Below are 23,917 nucleotides of genomic sequence, written 5' to 3'. Positions count from 1 at the left end.
CATAATTTAACCCTAGTAAATGAAACTAATATATTTATAATATATATTTATTGCAAACTCTTTCTTATTGCCTAATTAAATAAAGCATTATAACATTGTATAGGAATGATAAACATAACAATTTTAACAGTCTTTGTTGATACGCCGCAATAACAATATCATCGTAATTTTAAAAGTACAATGTGACGAAATTTTGTACGTATACATATAATTGATTTTAACACATACTTATTAACATCCTTCATCCACATCCTCTTACCGTATCTACATATAAATACATATATATATATATATATATATATATATATATCTATCCTCTTACCTCTTACATAAAAATATTTTTAATTCAACACACGGTTTAACTATTACTTTCTTTTTTCATTTACGTTTGTGTATCTACACTGCTCACTAGCGCCGTACTAAAAGACACATTTTGTAGGTAGGCAGATTGAAAACACAAAAAATCTCAACTGAAAGTCACACCTTTATTTTGGTAATTAATGAGATAATGCGAGAAAAAAACTTGTTACCATGTTATTATCTATAAAAGAAAGAGTTGTATTTTGTTTGTAACTTTACATTTCTGCCAATGGAATTCACTAGGGCGCACTTTTTACTCAGGTAAATCCTACAATAAATAATAGTCTTAGGTTAAAGTATATAGGTAGGTAATAAAGTTATAAAATATTGATACATAATTTTTGTTGAAATAATAATAATTCATAGCCTGAAGAAGAAAACAATGATATAAAAGATATTATCATAAATTACTTTATCTATTAACCATAACTTTTTAGAAATACATTTTTTGGATAAGAACTAAATTTCAAGATTGTTTACCTTTAGTTTGGTTACGTAAAATGGACAATAAACATCAATATTACAAAGGTACATTACAATGATATTTACGATATTTTGACAAACTTCTCTCGCTGGTTGAAGTAGCTTACTGTGCCTTCGTCTTGTTGAGTGTTGGAAGGGGCTGGCATTTTGTGAAGACTTAAGTATGACGCCGCTACACCCGTGCCATCGAATTGCCTTAAATGGATCTGGAAATCAAAAGCACAGAATTAATACATTGAAAACATCATAATATTGCAGAACATCATTCACTAGATGGTTACTTTCCTCCTGTCTGTATGTCGCTTTATGTGGCTTCTGTAATAAATAATTACAGAAAACTATAATTTTCTACTTGAAAACTTTTCTTGGGAATGTATGTTTATCAAACAATTATAATGATTCATAAAGGCCAATGGATTTCAAACAACTGCTAAGGTGCTATAAAGTGAGTGAGTACCATTGGCAATGAATGGCTTTTGATAAGAAGTTTAAGGTGGGAAGAGGCGTAAGCAATATTTGTAGTTAGTTACTTTATTTTTGTCTTTACAACAATCACAGGTAGTTTTAGGCAGAGATAGATAAGTGAAACATAAATATGCTGTGCCACAAACAAGAGAAATAAAAACTAACTAAGTGCAATAAAAACTGTCACAATACCAACTTAATTATTAATTATAAAAAAATAAACACAAATTTAAAAAAAATCTTACCAGTAAGTGTAAATTCACTTCATCGCTCCTACTCAGGTATGGAAAGTTCCCACCACTCTTCAAATGTGCCCGCTTAGCATGTGGATAAGACTTATATATGTTCTCCCTAACTTCTGAGCTTAATGCGCTTTCATCCCAAACATCCATGATTGTTATTGGAATGTTTTTCAAATGTTCTGGTTGCACGAAACATGGAGTACAGTTGAGGGTCAGTCTTGAAGCCAGTTCAGATTGTGTAAGAGATTCTAACTGAAATGGAAGAAATAAACTGTCTAAAATGAGATGTACACAATATTTGGAAGGTAGATGTAGGTTAGGTAGGTATTTGTAAAAAGAAACTGCTTTATCCAACCACCATTATCAGTCAATGATAATATCTTTTGTGAAAAAGAAACACTTTTGATTGCACATAAGTATACAACATAAACGTAAAATTACTGTTTTATAAACACTTCTATTGTTTGGTGAATTGGAATAAGAAAAGCCACACAACGCCAAAGCTTATTTGACAAACAAGGTCAGCTCAGCTTAGTGTTAGCCAAAGAAAATATATTTGTAAAACTAGCACATTGCACATGATTTTAAGAGTTTATTTATACATACATCCATAAAAACACACCTCTTTATTTAATTAGCTTCATCCACACTCTAACTCATGCAAGCTTATTGCTGCACAACACAAGTTTGGTATTCTCAACCTGCCCTTTCTCCTTTTATATGTTGAAAGAGTTAAATATTTCTTTACTTACTCTTTCTACCATAAAATCAATAGATTCAGCCATCCTTTTGTCAACTTTATCACTTGTGAAATTTCCCATTAGCATCCTCTTTAAGACAAGTGAAGGCAGCATCCAGAACAGTGCTGATGAATCATTGTACTCAAACACAGATGTGTCTGTGAATGTGTTGCAGAGAACCAGTGATGCTACTCGTGGACAGTTCCTTGTCAGCTCTGCAAATTTTTGGGCTATAAATCCACCTAAAAGATTTAAAAAGAGTTAATAAAACTAAAGTTATTAACAAAGAAAGAATTAATTACAGCATAAAAGAGCCACTAAATTCTCTTGCAATGTACCCAGAAAACCATATTAAATAGTAAAGTGCGTACAATAAAACATAACAATAATTTATACCACTGTAAAAATATATATTTGCCAAGTTACTGTATTGTTATCTAATACACAATATTTACCTAAAGATGCCCCTAGTATGTGAACTTTGTCTAGTTCTAAATAATCTACAAGTCTCTTGAAGCCATCACACCATTCTTTCATATTCCAATAAGGGGGAGGTTCTGCTGCTATGACCCGCACACCGCGAGTGGCCAGGCCCATCACTTGCTTGAAGAAAATGTCTGCTGTACCAGAAATTGGTGGCAAGCATATCAGCGGACAGCTAACTGATTTTGGACCAGAGTCAAAAATTTTCCAAGCCTGAAATTATATATTAAAAAATGTTTTAACGCAAAACAGGTATAAACCCTGTCTTTTGTGGGCTTTTACTATATTTGGATTTTAATTATGTTATTGCTTCAATATTTGCTGCTTTGGATAAAATTTATACCAAATTTTATCAAAAGCAGCAAATTTGATTTGCAAGTTTATCTGTTGTTAGTATTTATGAAAGACATTAATTTATGATTTGATTTTTTTTTAAATAAAGTTTCAGAGAATAAATAATGATGATGAATGAACCTTATAATTTTTCTTGGTCTGGTAAATTTTTTATTCATTTCTATTTATGTTTTTGAGTACCTAGGTGGGAAAAGCAGCACAACAAACACAAACGAGCAAAGCATAACTTGCATTAACAGGTATAGGTACCAAATAGCTTAAAGTCAAGGCGTGTTTTGTCATTATCTAATTAAAAGACTTCAGAGAAAAAGTATAATAATAATGAAGAAATACTAAACGCAAACTTGTAGAACTTCACCTTTGATCCATCGGAATCTACGACGACTTTTCTTAAAGGAATACTACTTCTGAAACTGAGATACTCATTAGATTGGGATAAATCACTAACGCAGCTCATAATGAAATGTTAACAAGACTATATGGGAATAATGTATTGAAACTAATAAATACGGTCAAGGTGTATCTATCTATCTATTACACGTTATTTGTTTACAAGTCCAAAATTCTAACTGTCACTGTCAGTGAGTGAGCACAGGAACTTGGCTGTTAGTGCCGTGTATGGCGCACTCTTAGTCATGGTGCATTTGCACGTAAGTACGTCGTAGGACGTATGTGTAGCCTATGTAGCCAAGCAATTTCTTTAAGCCTTTAAATATCAAAGACGTGTAATAAAAAATAAAGGTACTAAACGTGTGTCTAAGTTAAGACTCCACAACCTTAACTTCGTTGGCATGGTATTGGATGAAATCGGCGACCGACACTGTCAACTTAGATAACAATTCACATATTTTGGGAACATTTCCATTCAAAAAGTTTAAACTAGGAATTTTTCCAAATAAAAAGTATAAATGCAGGGGACTGTACTGGTCCCTAGTGGGTCGAACTCGGCCTTGACTTAACTCTTTAGTACCCACGTATAAAATACTATGCCATAACCATTCTTCCTTTATTGGAAAATAGTTAATACCTGTTGTTGCTGTGAAAATAGTTAATGACTGTTTTTAATAGGTTGCAAAAACAAAATAACGTATTCTCATCCAAACACATTCTGTTTATTAAATATTATAATTATAATGTAATTAACGCTCTCGTGAAATTTCCTATATTGATTTCCAAACCACTTACACTGTAACTTAAATCTATTTTTAACTAATTGATAAGTTTTGGACGATTTTTTCGTACAGCTTCACAAAATAAACTGTGATAAACAAACATTAGGTACATTAACGTGTTAAATATACGTATATTAGTAATGAATATCTAATACGATACATCGAGTTTCTGTCGGAATTTAGAAGCCAAAACTGCGGAACAGTCAGTACTAATCTAAACTTTTCGCTAAACTTAGTGCACACTAGTTATTATAATTATTTATTTACTTAGGAAGTATTAAATGTACATTACAATTTCGTTCACGAATTACTAAAATAATTATATGCATGTACATACTCTAGTTTATTATATCTTAATATTTATACCATATTTTCTTTAGCTTTATTTCATGATTTGAGCATACCCACCAAACAAAGAAATTTTACAATCTCTGTACATTTGATTTTTAGAAAACTGAAATAATTTAGACACATATCAAATAAATGATCTTGTGAATATAAACTTCATATTTTACAAAAAAAAAAAACAAAACTGAATTCAAATAGGCTGACAAAACCAAAGGAAAATGAAGTACGCATCACGTGTTTATAAACTATAAAATTAAACTAAACATATAAAAATAATTGTAACATCAATGTTAACAATCACAGAAGTCTTGTAGGTAATTATTTCTACTGACAAGTACATTCATCGCATATAACCCGACAAAATAATGGGCTTCTAATTAAGGAAACTAAATTAACGTAGTGAATTGAATGAGAACATACTAATAATGTCTATTTAAACAAAAGAGATGTTATATTCATATATTTAATTGTTATTACATTTAGCTATCCAGTTCAAGCGGCGAGTACGGACGACGTATGAGGAATCTGCATACAGTTATAAGTTGTATGGTCATATAAACACGAACATATCAAGTTACCTACACACATTCTGTCCTACAGAACATTTTCTCGCTGTAAAATATGTTCAAGTATATAATATTGGAGCACTTTTAAATAAGTCGGTAAATATTTTTACATTACATGATGCTGACTTTGTCTGCGCACTGAAGTCGTATTATTGTCTGAAATGGCGCATGTTTCAGCCATTTTTCTTTAATACAAAACGATAAAATGCATCGTAGGCTATATGCGGGCGTAGCCCAGTTCGTAAATCGTACATAGACATTCCCAAGCTATATAAATTTAATATTAGGACAAGGAAAATGTAAAATAGTAATATATAAAATGATTATACTGCTAGCCAAGTTATTTAGATCCAATCAATGCCTAATATACTCTTAAAATAATAGGGCCTTAATTTATTTTAAAATAGCTTTGGATTCCAAGCCAATTCCTTGCTACCCAGCGACGTGTATGTTATATAGACAAATAGGCAGAGCCTGTAGTTTCAATGTAATATAAAAAAAAGCTGGCTTTCAAGAATGGCTTTTTCTTGTCTGTGAAAAATATATGTAATGCAAGTCACTGCCTCCGTTACAAAACGATATCGATTTGGCATCAAAAAATTACGGCATTCAACTTTTCGTTTACAATTACGATGATGATGTAAATTTTTGCATAAAAACTTAAAATTTGCAAATAACAACGACAACTTAGGCAGTACCATTATTGGAAAATGTTTTTTAAAGGGATGGCAAGCATTGAAATATTTAGAAGTAATACACACACTATGAAGAAATAAGAAGAAGAACATTAAAGGCTTACATGATGGAATGATCGTGAAACCTTAATTTCGACACAAATTAATTCTGAAGGTTAGATAGAATGTATCAGTAGTCAAGTGCTCTACTTTAAAGAAATATAACAAAAAAAATTGATCACAGAAAATAAATTTAGTTTGTACCTTTTTTCTGTCTATATTTATGTCGGTTCAAGCCTGTACCATTATTTAATTATTCGTTTATGCCACTCAAACATTGCTTCATCTTATTTCTTTCATTGATTTTAAAATTAAAAAGATCTCACTTTTTTTACTAAAAGGAGTAAATTTTATTCCGCTAAAATGGTTTTTATGTTTAGAAATAGATATTAATTCTTTCAAAATGTTTTTTCATAGACATAAAAAAAAGCGGACGGAGGGTGGCTTGAAAAGTTAGGCATTGTTATGGCGGCTGGAATTTTACGGTAAAATGAAGCACAAATCATTTTAACTCCGTCTGTCTTTTTTTCTCTGTCTATGGTTTTTCATGACAAAAAGCGTGCACGCAAACTAACGATAAAACATGCGACTCCGGGTCAAATTTCACACTGAATAAAAAAAATAATCGTTGTCTCTGGCAATTTTTGTTGAAGGGCCCTTTCACAATAAGTATGAGGTTACAGTTGTCGTGTGGTCCGTCCGCTGCCGCGTGAGATGGCGGGGGGAGAGGGCGCGCGCGGGGCGCGGGGGGGTCCTCACGACTCGCCGTTGCCGCTGTCATCCCCGTCCCCGTCACCGCCTTCCAGCTCCTCGTCGGAATCAGAATCTAGATCGTCATAGTCGTCGTCATAGAAGTCTGTCATGTCCAACTGAAATTATATAAAAAATTCGATTAGAAAAAAATAAAAAAATTGCTCTTACATACTTCTATCTGTAATCATGAATTAAAATAAAAAATTAATCTCAAAATGCTCAAACGCACCATTAGTTGATGGTACTTTAATACCGAAACGATGCTGCTGCAAAATATAGTTTATCTTAACATTATTAGTTATAGTTAGGCTAGGTTTGAGCATCAGTTTGTATGTAAAATTGGTCTGATTACATACATTATCTCAAACATGAAATCCGGTTAGCCAACGGGTCAATCGCTTCATTGGGCAAATAAAATTCAGCGCAACTGAAACGTTACGTACGTATTTTAAATGTAACGTACATACATATAATCACGTCTATATCCCTTGTGGGGTAGACAGGGCCAACAGTCTTGAAAAGACTGATAGGTTACGTTTAGCTATTTGGCTTTAAGGTAGAATTGAGACTCAAATAGTGATAGGTTGCTAGCCCATCGCCTAAAAGAAGAATCCCAAGTTTATAAGCCTATCCCTTAGTCACCTTTGACGACATTCATGGGAAAGAGATGGAGTGGTCCTATTCTTTTTTCTATTAGTGCCGGGAACCACACGGCAACGTAATTGCAAAAAATCAAAGTTAGCATTTTATTTGGCTAATATTTTAAGTTACATAAATAAGGAATTTTGATAAATAATATGTTAAAAATATATGTTTTGATCATTAATAAGATATGATAATCACCTGCGGCTCTTGCGTCGTCGCCTTCACCTGAGTTTTAATGCAATAATCTTCTAACGTAAGAGGTACAACTATGCCTTCTTTTTCCGCTTCCATCCGCGCCACTTGGGCTTGTTTTCTGAAAAACAATTTGAATCTTGTTACTGTTAATTGTCTTAGTTGGAAACCTATATTATTTATCAACAAATAATATTTTGAACGTAAGAGATTTTTTGGACAAATCTCTCAATATGAGATGATTTTTCCTTTCGCCTATTGCACTTTCCAACAGGGACTTCAACAGAGTGTGGAATGTACTATTCGGTAATCATTAGGTGTAAACTTGATTAAGGAAATGGAATTAAAGCTTACTCGCTGTCTAATTTTTCGTGTTCTAGTTGCTTCCTCTGCACACGCTCAATGCTTCGGGGTTTAGGTCGGCTTGATTGGGGACTGAACTTATGTTTTACTAACTCAAATTCAAATTCAAAATATTTATTCATTATTATAGGATACTTCATACCGCTTAATAATTGTCAAAACGTATGGTTTAACAACATTGGTTGACGTCAAATAAATTACTTAAAACTAAGTTTACTGCCGCTTCCAAGGCGTCAGTGCAGGAGAAGCGGTAACAAACTGCACCTTTTCAACAACGTCAACTTCACACTAACCTGATAATATTCTCGTACTCCTTATCCTTCCCTTTGGAGTCGCGCCAACGGCGGTACATGACGCTGGCGTCGACATTCGCCGGGCTGAAGGTGTTGGGTTCGTTCAGCAGCGATATGACTGAGAGCAGCACCGTGCGGACCGACTGCGTGGGGTTCCAGCGTTCGCAGGGCAGCTCTCCCGACTGCGGGTCGTCCACCGGTGGGTGCAGTATCGATATGCAGAGATCACCGTTCTGGAATGGATGTAGTTCATTAGAAACTTACATGCATATTGAAATCCTAGTAGTGGAAGACCAAAAAGATTTCTACGCTGTCGCAGCGTAGAAATGCCACGAAGAAAGAAACTGGACTAAGAAGGTATGTAAGTATATAATTCAGTAGTTAATGGATGACAGATCTGAGAAGGTTTTCCCTGGGGGCCCTACATTCTTACGAGTATATGGCCAATCGACGACTATCAAGTATCCCTACTTATAGTAAAGAAAATACCCGTAAGTAGTTTTAAAAAATACATCAATGCAATGTACATTTTTATGTTTTGAAATATTTATTGACAAATTTTCAATGTTGATCACCTGGTGTCACATTTATGTGTAAGTGGGTAGTTTTGTTTTGTGCGTGATTATTGCTTTTATATATTTTTCTTTACTTGGATTATAGGAAGATATACCGTGAAGAAAGTGATGCACTGTTGCAGATTTTGTTTCCGTTACGCATAACGTATAAGCATGCGTAACTCGAAATTACATAAATCCATTGTTGCCTCCGATATATATCGCAAGTCGTCATAACAACGCTTACGTGCAACACATGTTGGATTTTTCAATAGCAATTTCACTAGAATTGTTATTTATAGAATAAGAACATAAGTATCGAGCTAACAAACAGATAGCTGTAAATAAAATCTACCTATCTGCGCAAAAACTTTCTGCGTCGATCTTTCAATTTTCTCGTTTGAGATTTTAATATCGAGTAGCATGATATTTGAAATTGTAACGCAAATAAAATAAACGTATTCAAATATTATAAATGCGAAAGTAAGTTAAGAATTATTTTTTTTGTTATCTCTTCACGCTGTAGGTACTGCTACTACAGAATCAATCTTCTTAAAATGCGTATATAATTAAGAGTCTGGAGTTGGAGAAAGGGTACCTACATTTTATTCGCGTCTAAACTACAGTTCCCGTGGTATTTGCGAAAAACTTGTATTCTTTTAGAGGTGGCGATAAATTCGCGCGGGCGTAGCTGCGGGTAAAAGCTAGTTACAAATCAAATTGTCTGCGCGCTACTTTAGGAAAAGTACTTATGTAAAATCAGTTAAGGAAGCTACACAAATGCAAAAAACCATAATTTTTGCGCGTCATTTTGGCGTTTTTCACACAAAGGTTATCGCCATTAGCAGAGTTTATCGACACAAACAAAGTACATTGCTCAGGACAACGTGCGATTACATTTATAATTGTATATTTGTATTGTTAATACTGCACATTTTCCATCGCACTATTAGTTATGATGACAGATAACCAAAATAACTGAATATATGAAATAAATCTCAAACTGTGAAATACAAATAGCAGGAGAGGTAAATGATTAAAAATAATATATACGTTTGTTATAAGGTCTGTGTCCTTCCCCAATCGATTTTGTCACTAGTCTCAACTGGTGGACCTTTAACCATTACGGTTAAGAGTAGGCCAATTTCAAAAGTTAGTCAGTCATAAAAAAATTCTTCCCAAACGAGCTTTAAATAGAAGTTTACAATGCGAAAATATTTTAACATTTATTCACAAACAACTGGAGAAAAATGTGGAAATATAAAAATATTGTAAATGTCAGTGCTACCTGCATTGGACTGTTAACATTTACTCTTCATTTACTTCATATTTATCTGATCAATATTCAAAATAGAAAACATCAAATGCATACACAGAACTGTAACACGACGTGTGTTACAGTTCTGTGTATGCATTTGATGTTATTGTATTTTAGTCGTAATCCCAGTTTCACGCCTGTTTCTACATGAATATTACTCATACTTCCATGTCTCGCTAAGGTGATAACGGAAGCGGCATTGCGATACTCAGAGGCTTACCTTTACCTCCGCCTGCCCTTGACGACCGCACAAGCCAACCCCATTTGTATCGTAATCTGCCCACCGACTCGTGAAGGTTACTTCATTTTCTCAACTAGCTGTATCTCGCATCAAATGTTTTGTAATGCATACGGGTACTGGCCTACTCCGATTCGTTTGGCCTACATTGCATTCTGCATCATGATAATGCCTTGTTGTTTTAACTTAAAACGCAGACACAGGATGACTTAATTACTCTTCAGTAATAAAAATAATGGCTTCAGTAACGCTTTCTCACGATTTTATTAACGTAACCATTTTACAGAATGTAATGGCAGACTGTTATTGCGTTGCAGTTGCGATAACCGATGAGGAAATTTCAAACAAGCTTCGACGTTTTCTTTCAAGATGAATGAATTAAATTTGTTTGTTCGAATAAGATGGAAAATGGTTGACCTCCAACTGACTATAAAGCTACGCCTTGCTGCTTTAATGTGGCATAAATAAATGAATTGTGAAAAAACAAACCTAACGTTTCCAAAAGACGTAGTTGAATTTAAATTGTTACTGAATATTCTGATTCAATATGTATATATATATATATATATATATATATATATATTATTATCAGCTATTATTTAACCTGCACATTTGGGACATCAATTTGCTCTAATAGCTACGCCCCACATTCAAACAGAATACTTAATAATAGTTTATAAGTTCGACCTTATAGTTATACTTCAACGAATTAATAAACAAAATTTACTCTATGGCTATAATTTTTTTTCTTGTACAATACAAAAACTCTTAAATATGAAAACGGTAAACGCAACGAGTGTTGAGAGTTTAAAAAGACGAATTACAATGGCATAGTGAAAGTGCTAGTTAGTAGTAACGGTCCTGGCGCGGCTGTCTCAGCCTGCTGTGTTATTCAAACAAGTTTAACTTGCTAGGAGCTCTGTGTAAATATTTGTTATAATTGCTTTCCAACAGAATTCATTTTACACCGCAATTATTTTGTGCTGTCCGGTTAAGTTTCAGCACATCGTACTTACGGCGTTTTTTTACCTACAGGTTCGCAAGAGTTTTGTTTTATAAGTGTTTCATCATATAAACACTACCGATCTGCCAAATTACGCATCTCGCTACGTAACAGTCTGTCACCTGTAGTCAGAATTAGATTCTATTAGACAATCATGCTTTGTGGTTTAATACTATCTCCCATCAGCCAAAACTAAATAAATCTGACTTTTTGAAACTGTTATGGAAGTTCTAATAATCAAGGTAATTGCATTGTAAACCAAGAATTATTACAAAATGTGTAAATCGTAATCAACAGTCACGGTGATAGAGCATAAAGGCAAAAGCACCTCGTCCATATAGCCAAAGAGCGTCGCCCTTGGCTAAAAATATGCCACCGGTTCAGTGCGCGCTTCCTCACAAAGAAAATGCGTGTGCGACCCCTATATCGGGAAATACTTCGAAAATACTGTTTACGATTGTTTTTGGCATTGAGGTTTCCTTTAAAAATTTTCTGTTCAAATCAGAGGCAAGGCCAAGAAAGTATTATCTATGTAAAAACTTTTATATAATTCCTTCTCAAAGAATGTTCTGAAATGTCATATCACGTAATCACGTCTATATCCCTTGCGGGGAAGACAGAGCCAGCAGTCTTGAAAGACTGATAGGCCACGTACAGCTGTTAGGCTTAATATTAGAATTGAGATATATATGTAAAAAAGCGACAATTTAATAAGTCTATCCTTTATTCGCCTTTTACATCCATGGGTATAGAAATGGAGTGGTCCTATTATTTTTTTATATTGGTGCCAGGAACCACACGACACTGAAATATCTTTGACCAAAACCAGAACATGTATAAGTATCAAATATTTGCAATAACTTTAACTATATCCAAAATTTAACTAGGCTTATTTCTTAATTATTTTTGATTAGAAACATCAGTATGTTCAAAATGTTTTAGATTACAATAGCGTATCAAGCATCGATTGTTCTGATTGAAAGGTCTTCTGTTTGACCTAGATTCTGTATGTCTATTATAGTTAATGTTGATTTCTAATGCTTCAGAGTAAGGCAGTTTTATGTTTTGGCTTGTGGCGATCTGAAAAGTGCATTTCGGATAAGGGATAGTTTTTGTCGACAATTGGTGTGATTCGCCCGCTCGGGACCTTGGATTGGCGAGTCGGCGGCGGGTTGAAGGCCCGCTGACGCACAACAGCTACGGAAGCGCGCCCCCGCCTTAACAACTGCTATGGTAATCTTCGGTCTTTGTGGCATATCAACTCAAGAAACTATTAATTTTAACGAATATTGACATCTCATTTAACAATTTCTTTAGAAATATGCTGCTGGTAGACATTTGAAAAGCGATCACATGGCTAGAAAAAAGTGTGAGAAATTGGCACGGTCGCAGTTTGGGTACCAGATTGGTGTAACGCGTTATTTAAAGAGACGCGTGTGAATGTAGCACAAGTTCAGTGCGGTCACTGCGACGCAGGTCCACAAGATCAGGAATAAGGTTAATTACCCCAAGGCCGAGGGTGTGCCAACAGCGAACGCTTTTCAAAGACGTTTTCCACGAGGAAATCAAATCCATTTTGATGTTGTGCCAAATAAACTTGTTTGTATCTTATTATTTTTTTACACGTACCTTCATATACCTACGATAACATAGTAATACCTGCTGGTTGACAAAAATATTGTGATACATTATAATTATTTAAATATAGAAGCTTAACAAATCCTAAGTGTATTATAATTGAATCATAGAAATCTTAATAATAAATTAAAGGTGATAATGTGTACAAATTAAAATTTTTGGTTGTAGGTTGAGCCTTCGATGGCATCATGGCATGACGTATAGGTCATTCAACCAGAAGGAGACTATAATCTTGTCCTGCGAAGTTTTTGCAATGAAGCTATGAGTGAAGATCGGTTGCTATAAATTATATATATCATAAAGTATATTGTATTCGCACATATTTGATAGCCCACAAACAATGCAACTATCGTAGATACTAAAAAGATTAATAGGAATTTACTTCATTAATGCGCAATGCTATCTTTCAATATGATTTATCTTTTATTTTTCAAGTAAAGTTAAGAATTGATTACGAAAGAGGACTTGTAAACAGTTGTGTTACTTATGGTTCCTATGATAGTAAATGTGAGACAGGCAGCAGATCTTAAAAAGTTTGGCACATTTTCAAAGTCAAAGTTCCTAAATTCGAAATAAGGAGAAAACGTGACTACGCAGTACATTTAGTAATTCGTCCACGGGTACAAATCTCACGTTGTTGTTAAGTATAACAGATAGGTACATGGCATTTACCTTATACATAAATGAATCAGAATTTTGGCAAGACGACCCCGTGGTTTCAATTTGTTCCATTATTTTCGCATGGGCGTTGGTTGCGACTTGCGACCCGTCATCAATACAGTCATCTAACTAAATCTAACGGTGCTGTTCGGTTACCGCGGAAAACCGCTACTTTGCATTTATTTTGTGATGACAAATTGAAAAGCAAAATATCCTTTACTTTACTACGTATTTATGCTAGAATATTGGTCAGGTCGGTTTCGGTAAAGAAAGACAAACATTGGAAATTAGAAGACATTAAAATTATACTTACAGATAAACGTTTCATAATTTGCTTTACTCTTGATATGAAAACGGAAGAGTCCTCTTTATAGGACTAGGAAGTTCTAAATTTAATTTAAGGACTACCTACATCAAATAACAATAAAGTAGTACAATAGGCTATTTGACTGTATTAAAAATATAAATTTCTTTTATGTCATCAGTCTTAATATTATTTTTTTGGAGCGATTTGTAATAACGCGAGATAAAAATATTGCACTATTTAAACAAAATCCGTCTCAGAAAATTAGGTTTTTATATGCCGCTGTCACGTGACTAAAAACGAACGTGATTGGCTATTTCTATTATGACGTCAATTATCCATAAACAGACTGTAGATCGTACCGTTCCTTAGTGTACGCTATTATTTTTCAAGATTTTATAAGTGTTTGATCGCTCAGGATTACTCAGGTAACATAGGTATTTAATAATAGAAACCAATTCCGCGAAAGCTGACAGTCGAAACCTACCAAAAGTGGACGCAATAATGGTTGGAAGAAGAAATCTGGATTGTCTTCTTCAAAGACAATCCAGATTTCTATGCTGCCGAACTGAGGAATGTGAAAACATCAATGTAAGTATATCTTGGTAACCACTGATCTTAGATCATGATCTGAAACCACTTCTTGCGAATATTCAAATCCATCGGCTTAGAAAAAAACAGTGTCGTAGGAGATTTTATTGTTGTATTAGTGCATTGAGGCACTGCACAACATTTATAGGAACTCATTTTAATAATTTTCACACATATGACGTGGCACAAGTTAAATAAAACAAGAGAAAATCAAAACTTTTCGAAACACCAACAAGCTTTGTATGATATTTACACGAAATTCACGTCACTGCATGCCATGGCCGCCATATTGCTAAAAGTCGCGTTTTGGCGGCATATTTGAATATTTCATTTTCTTTTTCGATTTTTTAATAAAATAGCTGTAATAAAGGCAGAAAAGTATTTTTGTAGGGCTCCTTATAAACAAATAAATACCCTAAGATAGTTTTTAGAACTTTGTCAAATAGCCTATTGAGTAAGATAAATTTAATAGATAAATAAGCTTTGGGATAAGGAATAGTACGCCTAAAAAGAAAATTCCATCATCTATGTCGTATATGAAATACATTCGCTAATAATTTTGCGAAATTCCAGCGGCAATGGGTAAAACCGGGATTTTTCGGTTTACGCGGGTGGAGCCGTGGGCGTACCCCAGTGTATTAAAGACTAAATTAAAACTTTTATTAAAATAAGATTTTCAGGCTGAGTAAATATTTAGAGAATTAAAAATCTCCACAAGATAAAACTTCTGATAGAATATCAGCTTCAGCATTCCTGTCCTGGGTATTCTATACTTTTTTTGGAATTTTAATTAGGATTCTGTATGTACTTACCAAGATTTGACTTCCCAAAAAAAGATTTCTTGAAAAAATGATTCTTGGAGAATCTACATAAGATTTGCGAGAGATATCAGATTCAGCCAAACAGTAATTAAGAAAGTACAACTTAGTGTAGATGTGCTAGCTAAGTACAATGCTAATACAATGTGGGTTAGTAAGTCAATGTTTTTAAACAATTAATTATAGAGTTGCATATGTTATAGGTACATACATCAACAGAAATCCAAATCACTGTTCACGCAAGGTCGGTAATTATGCATATATATTAGGTTGATATTTATAGCATTTTTATATTTCGGGTCTCTTGTGCTAATGGAGCCATCAATAGATGCATTTAAAATAAAAATATATATTTGACATGATATTGACATCTTTGGTTCGCATCTGGAAATCGTCTTATTAGGCAGGTGTGTTTCTCTCAATTCTTGATTTCTCAGATACCATCCCTACTATTCAATGTTTTACTATAAGGTTTTCTATTCTATGTCTCAAGAACGATAAGTTTTAAGCATAAATAAAGCAGCATAAAGCAGAAACGTAATAAATAATCTATCCTACAACTTCAAACACAGCCCAGTGAATGGAGTGAAGCGCTACAATGGTTGAGGGTACTTTTGCACCGCAGTTGAGTAACCAACTAACCAAAAAATGGCGTAAACCACAATCGTCATCCAAAGTTAAATGTTCACTTCAAGAATAGTAACAGTAACCTGTTAGCTTATAGGAACAATTGCTATTGTCCGCCAATTCTCATGCTTATTTCAATCTGTGAGTATTGTGTCCTTACTAAGAATTCGAAAAGAGCCCGTTCAGAATAAATTGAAATTATTTTTTTTGGAAACAAACTTTTTTAGGATTAAATAATGCAGGTAAAGCCTTTTTAATATGAGATTATGGCATTGCCAGAAAATTTATATCACCATGTGGTTTCCAATTAGATTAGAATAGGACTACTCCACCCGTCCTTTCGGGTTTTGTAAAGCTATATAAATACTTGCATGTATGTAAGTAGAGTTACGATTATCAATAAAAAAATAAGCTGAAATTAAATTTATAAATTGTGTAATCCCTTTAAATGGAAGACAGAAGACTGGTAGCATTGCCACGTTGAATGACAATGCTTACTCTTTGACCTAAGAAATTTCCAGCCCTCTGATCACGAGATACCTCAATCAGCTTCTTAGAGATAACTTTATTTATTTATTTACTAATTTATGAACACAGAAGAATTATAGAAATACATAAATAAAATACATACAATATATATATCAAATTAACAAGGCTTGGAGAGGTAATAATTATTAATTACGTATTTTTTTTAAATTAGGACAGTGATTTAGAGTCACGTATCTCGGGAGGCAATGAGTTCCACAATCTAACAGCATGGACAGAGGAGTAAGAGAAAGTGGCCGTACGATGTAGCTATTGGGAGTTTAAGCATGGTTCTACGATGGGACCTGCATGGAGTATCGACAGGACAAGCAAAGGTGAAGCGGTTGCGCAGGTATGAAGGGTAAGTGGGATTACAGAGAATAGTAAAAAGAAGGCGGCAACGTATTCTCATATTTCTACGCTGAGAAATGGGCAGCCATTTTAGTTGCTTGCGAAACTCTAATACGTGATCATATTTCTTGAAGCCAAAATGAATCGTATACACAAATTCTGTAGACGTTCAAGTTTATCAAGGAGTACCTCGGTAGCATCCAAGAAGCATGCGTCAGCATAGTCGAGGAGAGGAAGCATGAGGGATTGGCATAAGGAAACTTTTCTTTGAAGGGGCAAAAATTTTGGAGACTTCAAAGTGTGGAAGGAATAGTGTACCTTGCGACTAACCTCGTGAACTATCTGTATTAGGTATATGGACAAAAACACTATGGCAAATACTGCATCAACAATTTTCAATACCTATAAAGATTTAGGGTCAAACAAGTTGTCCGCTTAAACATCAACATCGGTATATCTTTAATGGAATGTAATGTGCAATTGGAAATGTGACATCAAGAGAGAAAGTGAAACTGAAGTTATTGATAGTAAATATCTTATTTACATAAAAAATTATTGATAACTTACCTCATATACATTTGGATGCCAAACTTTTGTTAAAAACCTAATGGATGGCGGTGAGTATGGGTAGTCTGGGGGAAATTTCATATGTGCCTGAAACAAAGGAAATTAATAATATATAACATTTATTTTTACTGAACTCTTTATAAATATTTTATTTATACATACATGTATATGGGAAACCTATCACTACTCTACAAAGTCTTTGTATCTTAATGATGTAGTAATATACATATATATGTAGTCAGAAAATATTTTTGATAGTGTTTATATTTTTGACTTTGAGCAAGGAAGCTGCCAGTTCTGCAGTTTCCCATTGTCTCCATCAAATAGACTCAAAAGTATATGGAAATAGTATCTTAGCAAAAACAAGTTCAGTCCAACAAGCATTTCCTTCTGATAATACTTTGTCAGAAGGTAATGCTTATTGCATCTGCTAGGTTTTACATACGTAATACATAAAATCACGCCTCTTTCCCGGAGGGGTAGGCAGAGACTACCTCTTTCCACTTGCCACAATCTCTGCATATTTCCTTCGCTTCATCCACATTCATAACTCTCTTCATGCAAGCTCGGCGGTTTTGGGTACTTTTGACCTTTTGACCCTTTACCAGGACGTCCATACACGACGACGTGACGTTTTACATACTTTTGTAAAAATAGCACAAATAAATATGCTAAGTTTTTAGATGTTACAGCTTTACTCAAAGGGTGGCAATATAAAGGTATTTATTGGGTTTTAAATGAACAGTTGGTGAAATCTATCATGGACACCTGAACAGAAGGACCTAGGTTGTGCTGGATTTACTGGCAGACTAAGGTGTAGTCCTTCTCAGTTGGTTTGAACCTAAGTGTAACCAGCTTCTCTCCGGCTAGACCATGGTTAACCCGCCATTACAGCGGCAAGAACTCGGTGCAGACACACAGTAGTACTGCTTGTATTATACTTTTTAAAAATACCTCATTGAAAAGTCTAGGTTTTAAACACATACTTCATAGAAATACTACATTGCACAGATACTGCAATATAATACTATTGGTATGTTTGTCAGGCTAATCTCAAGAACGGCCTGTATATTTACTTTTGAAAAATATTTAATTTTATAGGTCTATGATCAGGAACTGCTCTGATACTGCATTCATGCATACATACATACAAACATTATGACTACATATATCCCTCGCAGGGTCGACACCAACAGTCTTGAAAAGACTAAAGGGCTACATTCAGCTGTATGGCTTTATGATGGAATTGACATTCAAATAATGACAAGTTGCTAGCCCATCACCTACAAGAGGAATCACAAGTTTATAAGCCTATGCTTATAAACTTGTGATACCTCTTGTAGGTTGTAGGAATAGTCCTTAGACGCCTTTTACGACATCCATGGGAAAGATATGGAGTGGGTCTATTTTAAAGTGCCATAATCCACACTGCATACATTCATGCCTTTTCATGAACTCATCTAAAGTTGCATTGCAAATAACCATTAGCTTGACATTATAAAACCCAATTAGAAAAAAAAGTGTCTTGGTAGAAAACAATAGAAGCTAGTTAGACAAATGTCTCTAATGAATTCCAAGTTAATTTTGAAAAGGGGTTTTGTTCCTTACCTTGAAATAACCACCTTGATAAAGTGTATCTGGGGGACCAAAAATAGCGACTTCCCATTCAAACAAATTGTCTTCTCCAAGTAACTTTACCCGGAATCCTTCCACGGGTTCTTCTTGTAGACTTTTATATTCTAAGGCCAAAGCCCTCAGGGCAGAACTCGTTGGTACGGTATTAGACATTGTCAATAACAATTTTCTATACTACTACAATCTAAAACACTGTTTTTGAGAGATTCTATTGACATAACACTGGGGAACTCTTCTCGCGGTCCACGTATTCACAAGGCATTACAACTCAAGTCACAATAACAACGAACGACGAATTTAGGTAAACATATCGCTAAAGTAGCTCACGGATTATTTTATGATTCACACACTTCAAACGCCAATACCGAAGAAGTAATAAACGTTGAAAAATGGAAGAATAGTCCAAACCACACGATGGTTACCAGTATAATGAGAAAGCAAAAGCAATTCTGTCCAAACAATCACGACTCCAAGGAAAACGGCTGGCTGGCGTGACCGTACAGATACTGCTTTGCTGAGTTGCCCGACCGAATATTGTAGAACAGCTGTTTAGTTATTTCCGTGCTTGATTGCGCAGCGTGTGACGCACGCGGCCATACTATCGACTTTAAATATAAGTTGCGCCATCTACTAGAAAATTATAGAAAACATTTGGCAGCATTCATTCTAGTTTTAAGGTTTTATGTTAAAACTTTTATCTTCAATGAAATTATGTACCATTTTTTTGAAGTAAGTTCTGTGAGTTTAACCTAGATGGCGTAATTTAAATTGTAATGATGTGTATTCGTGATAACTAGATGGCATTATTTCTTTTCTCTTAGTTCTCGCAATTATAAATAGATGGCGTTAGTAAAACAAAACCCTTTTAAGGTTTTACATTTAGGCTTGTTTTACCTTTGACCAAACCTTACATTCCATTTTCAGACATAATTATGTTTATTTTTAAAATAAGAATGATAAAATAATTATACCTAAACATATTAAAGTGCGATACTTAATTAATTACACATATTAGTTTAATATGTGTAATTAATTAAGTAATTAAGCACTTACGCATACGCACTTAATGACACTTATTAGTAACACTAATTAGGTATTTATTTAATTTATGATTGGAGAACTTTCTAAATCACTGAAAAAATATGGGACATGTATTAAACGAGTATAATCTTTGAGAAAAATAATAAAGTTAAATGTAAAAAAAAAGTTCAAAGAAAACTCAAAAGTCGCCAGTGTCCGCGGCTTAAAAGTAGGTAGGTACAAGCAGTCAACCGCGAACTTATCAAGTTAGCTTGCATCGAACCTTATTACGACCTGATTTGGGTAGGTTGATATTGAAGTATTTATCGTTTACCCCTATTAAAAAGATAACATACATACATACATACATACAATCACGTCTATATCCCTTGCGGGGTAGACAGAGCCTACAGTCTTGTAAAGACTGATAGGCCACGTTCAAGCCATTTGGCTTTAAGATAGGATTGAGATTCAAATAGTGACAGGTTGCTAGCCCATCGCCTAAAAGCAGAATCCCAAATTTATAAGCCTACTCCTTAGTCGGCTTTTACGACATCCATGGGAAAGAGATGGAGTGGTCCTATTCTTTTTTGTATTGGTGCCGGAAACCACACGGCACTTACTTTAAAAAGATAACTTGACGATAACTTACATTGCAAAACTTACACATGGCGATTTTCTTCATCGCTCGTTCGATCGCATGACTTAACTTCAAATGAAAAAGTAGGTATGGATGAATATGGATATACTAAGTACACATTTGTCTACCTAGTCCATCGTGGTACTGTTATTATTTATGTTGATTAATTTATAAATGCATGACGTAAATATCTGAATTAGGTACCAAAATTTTGGTTTGCTATTCTTAATATCTCAGTTCAACATTGTCTAAGGGATCGATATAGCAACGACAGCGAATACTGTTGGTTTATGATGTCATAACTTATTTACCTTGCGGGGTCAAGCCAAGCTGTGTTAGGAGTTAATCGCTTAGTCGATTTTAAAGCAATTGCCATCAGCTATGCTAGAATCTGTCAATAAGCGAAACACATTCACATGTATCACACGTCATATCCAGAAGAGCTACAACAGACAGGTAAAATTCATAAAAAAAACTTTTTTTGGGTCGATACAGCCTTGGCTAGAGTGGTCGTGCTCTTCTAGGCAAGTCCGGTGGAGAGATTAACTTCTTGTGTGCCCAACGGACGACTCCGTCAAGTTGTTTTCCTCACACAAGTGTACAGATCCATCCACTACTTACCCTAGATTTGTTTGGTCCATTTGGTGAGTACTCTATCGTGTGGGACACATTTCCTATCGATCTGTACCGCTTAACGTTCGGGAGAAATTTCTGGCCACGTAACGGGGTCAAAGAAAGGAGGTAGGATGGGTCTGGAAGAAAGACGTTGCTTGATGTATGTTTTCAATTAACTAGGCTTTATAATTTTGAGAGAAAAAAGAACAGTTTCACTTATCGACATGTTGTAAAAGTTAATGGAGTGAGATTCTTCTTGATGCGCCTTTTCAAATGAGGAGTGGGTAAGTCACGTAACGTACGTACAAAACGCCTCCTGCATAACCTCCATCACTCTAGTGTTTACAAAGGAACTTTACAGCTTTTGCACTATGTGATCTTTAAATATATATAATTTTTTGCATCATATTTTAGTGGCCTTTTATGTACGACAAAACGAGTCTAAAATGCTGGGAATCCTTCGATCTGTTTATTATATTGTTTATTTTTATTTGTATTGTTATCACCAGTCACCAACATTTATCTAGCAATTATAGACAAGACAGACATTTTAACTTCCTAACAGTAGGTACCAGAAGCCTCTAAGAAGGATAAGTTATGAGAAACCCACACGAGGAGTAGGTGGATGTCAGACACTACCACAATTATTTACTGTGCATTATACATTTGAGTAAAATAAAATCCTCAATTTATCTCATCGGTTAACCGGTACCTACGTTTAAGAGTTATCTAGTAAAGTTATTTCTTGATTAGCCTGTACTGTCCAACTGCTGAACAAAGTTCTGTTCGCCATCAATTTTTATCTAAGCCCTCCTTAAATTTTAGTCTTCTCCCCAGAACTTCAGATCACCTCGTTTACAAAAATTCAGACGGAAGTTCATTTATACGCTAAACTGCAATTATGTATAGAACCCATTAATTTAAAACGAGGTCACAGAAAAGTGCCTATATGCCCGTCGTCGTATCGTCTCATTATTTGTGGATTGGCCTGTATCTAAGTAATTCCAAGAAAGTAAATAGGTACAGCACAGCAGTCTTATGTTACCTTTTTTGTGTGGCTTAAGCACAGACTAGTTGAAAGCATTACCAGATTTCAACCTTCAGAGATTAAAAAATATGCCGTTACACCTATATCTTCTTGATTAATGGACTTATTTGTGAGAGGTGCACCAGAACCAGCTGTACTGAGCCAGACAATGAAGGTGGGCGCGTGATTCAAGTGTCGCCCACTCTAGCCTGGTATAGGCCGTCAACGGGTTTACAACCCACGCACCATCTCCACTAGTTTTTGCACCGGGCATCGTTCCAGTGAGAATTTTCAAAATTTTTCCTTAGCTTTAAACTAATTAAATAACATTGCCGAACTTGTAACTTGTAATTGCGCTCAGTCAAGAAAGTCAGAGTCCTAATTCAAATTTTAGGAAAAGAAAAAAGCGAGTAGGTAGGTTGATAACTACCTAAATCTTTGTGGAAATATTTTAAAGGCACTATTTAAAAGATATTTTATAAACTATTAGGTACATAAGAAAATGGTAGGAACTACCTGCTTACATATTTTTATGAAAACTATGATTCTGATTAAGTAGGTACCTATTTATTTTTACCATTATCCTTTTAAAACCTTGACTGCAATGTTGATTCACTTATTTATTTGCATATGAATAATACTTGCTACTTGCATTACCTACAGTTTTTGCAAGAAAACGATGATGTAATTTTTAATTTTCTGTTGCAACGGAGGCAGTATAAATAAAACAGTAAATTTTATGTAAAAAATTCGAACAAAAAATCGGGTCAGAATGCGAATAATACCTACCTAGAGAGTAAAATGCAATAAGGCTAATTTCTTACAACGAAGGCTCCAATACACCAACCACAAGTCTTGCCATAGTTCTATGCAAATGTGAGGTGATCTGTGCCACACATTTTATGTCTTCTCGGTACTTACCTGACGTCATCTTTTTATTTCTTGCATCCATACATATATAATCACATCCCTTTCGGGGTAGACAGAGCCAACAGCCTCGAAAAAACTTATAGGCCAGGCCCAGCTATTTGGCTCAATGATAGATCCGGACCGATGATTCAAACAGTGACAGGTTGCCAAGTCCAGCCCATAGCCTGAAAGAAGAATCCCTGTATTTTAAGCCTATCCCTTAGTCGCCTTTTACAACATCCATGGGAACAAGATGGTGTGGTCCTTTTTCTCACTCTTCACTTTTGATGCTAGGTGCTGTTAACCTCACGCATGATTAAAATTATATCTAATATATTAAATATTTCTGCCGATTTAAATGAATCCCTTTAGTTATATAAATCTTCATCATCATCATCACACACACACACTTACACAGTACACCCGCTACTCCGCCAAAGTGATATGTAAAGTCCGCTTATTTCCTTTCCCACTGAAATCTCGCTCTTGGTGCACTTCTACACCACAAAAGGTTCATGCCACATTTCAAGTCTTAAGGCCCAGCGGTTTGGGCTGTGCGATGATATATCAATCAAGCAGTTGTAGCGACATGCAACTTGCTGAATTGCATTTTTATGTAGAGCGACTGGCGATCGAATCCCCTCCGTTCCCAGTCGTCTCGTGGTCTTGATCGATAACGCGCAT

The 23,917-nt window shown here is 34.7% G+C and overlaps 2 protein-coding genes across 2 annotated transcripts; both read right to left on the bottom strand.

Moving 5' to 3' along the window:
* Positions 1-41: 41 nt before the first annotated feature.
* Positions 42-3,699, bottom strand: LOC106132678 (maspardin). Its single transcript, XM_013332158.2, has 5 exons — positions 3,486-3,699; positions 2,746-2,986; positions 2,303-2,532; positions 1,554-1,802; positions 42-1,049 (listed from the first exon to the last, which is right to left on the bottom strand). The coding sequence occupies exons 1-5, from the start codon at positions 3,582-3,584 to the stop codon at positions 906-908; spliced, it is 963 nt and encodes a 320-aa protein (XP_013187612.2). The 5' UTR covers positions 3,585-3,699; the 3' UTR covers positions 42-905.
* Positions 3,700-4,217: 518 nt separating this feature from the next.
* Positions 4,218-19,616, bottom strand: LOC106132734 (ubiquitin-conjugating enzyme E2 R2). The gene is made up of 5 exons (XM_013332250.2): positions 18,996-19,616; positions 17,388-17,474; positions 8,194-8,426; positions 7,544-7,658; positions 4,218-6,816 (listed from the first exon to the last, which is right to left on the bottom strand). Exons 1-5 carry the CDS (start codon positions 19,173-19,175, stop codon positions 6,703-6,705), a joined length of 729 nt encoding a protein of 242 aa, XP_013187704.1. The 5' UTR covers positions 19,176-19,616; the 3' UTR covers positions 4,218-6,702.
* Between the last annotated feature and the right edge of the window lie 4,301 nt (positions 19,617-23,917).

This window comes from Amyelois transitella, chromosome 19 (assembly GCF_032362555.1).
Source record: "Amyelois transitella isolate CPQ chromosome 19, ilAmyTran1.1, whole genome shotgun sequence".
NCBI lineage: Eukaryota > Metazoa > Arthropoda > Insecta > Lepidoptera > Pyralidae > Amyelois > Amyelois transitella.
The sequence above is the reverse complement of the archived record's forward strand: the minus strand, read 5'-3'. Positions and strand labels throughout refer to the sequence as shown.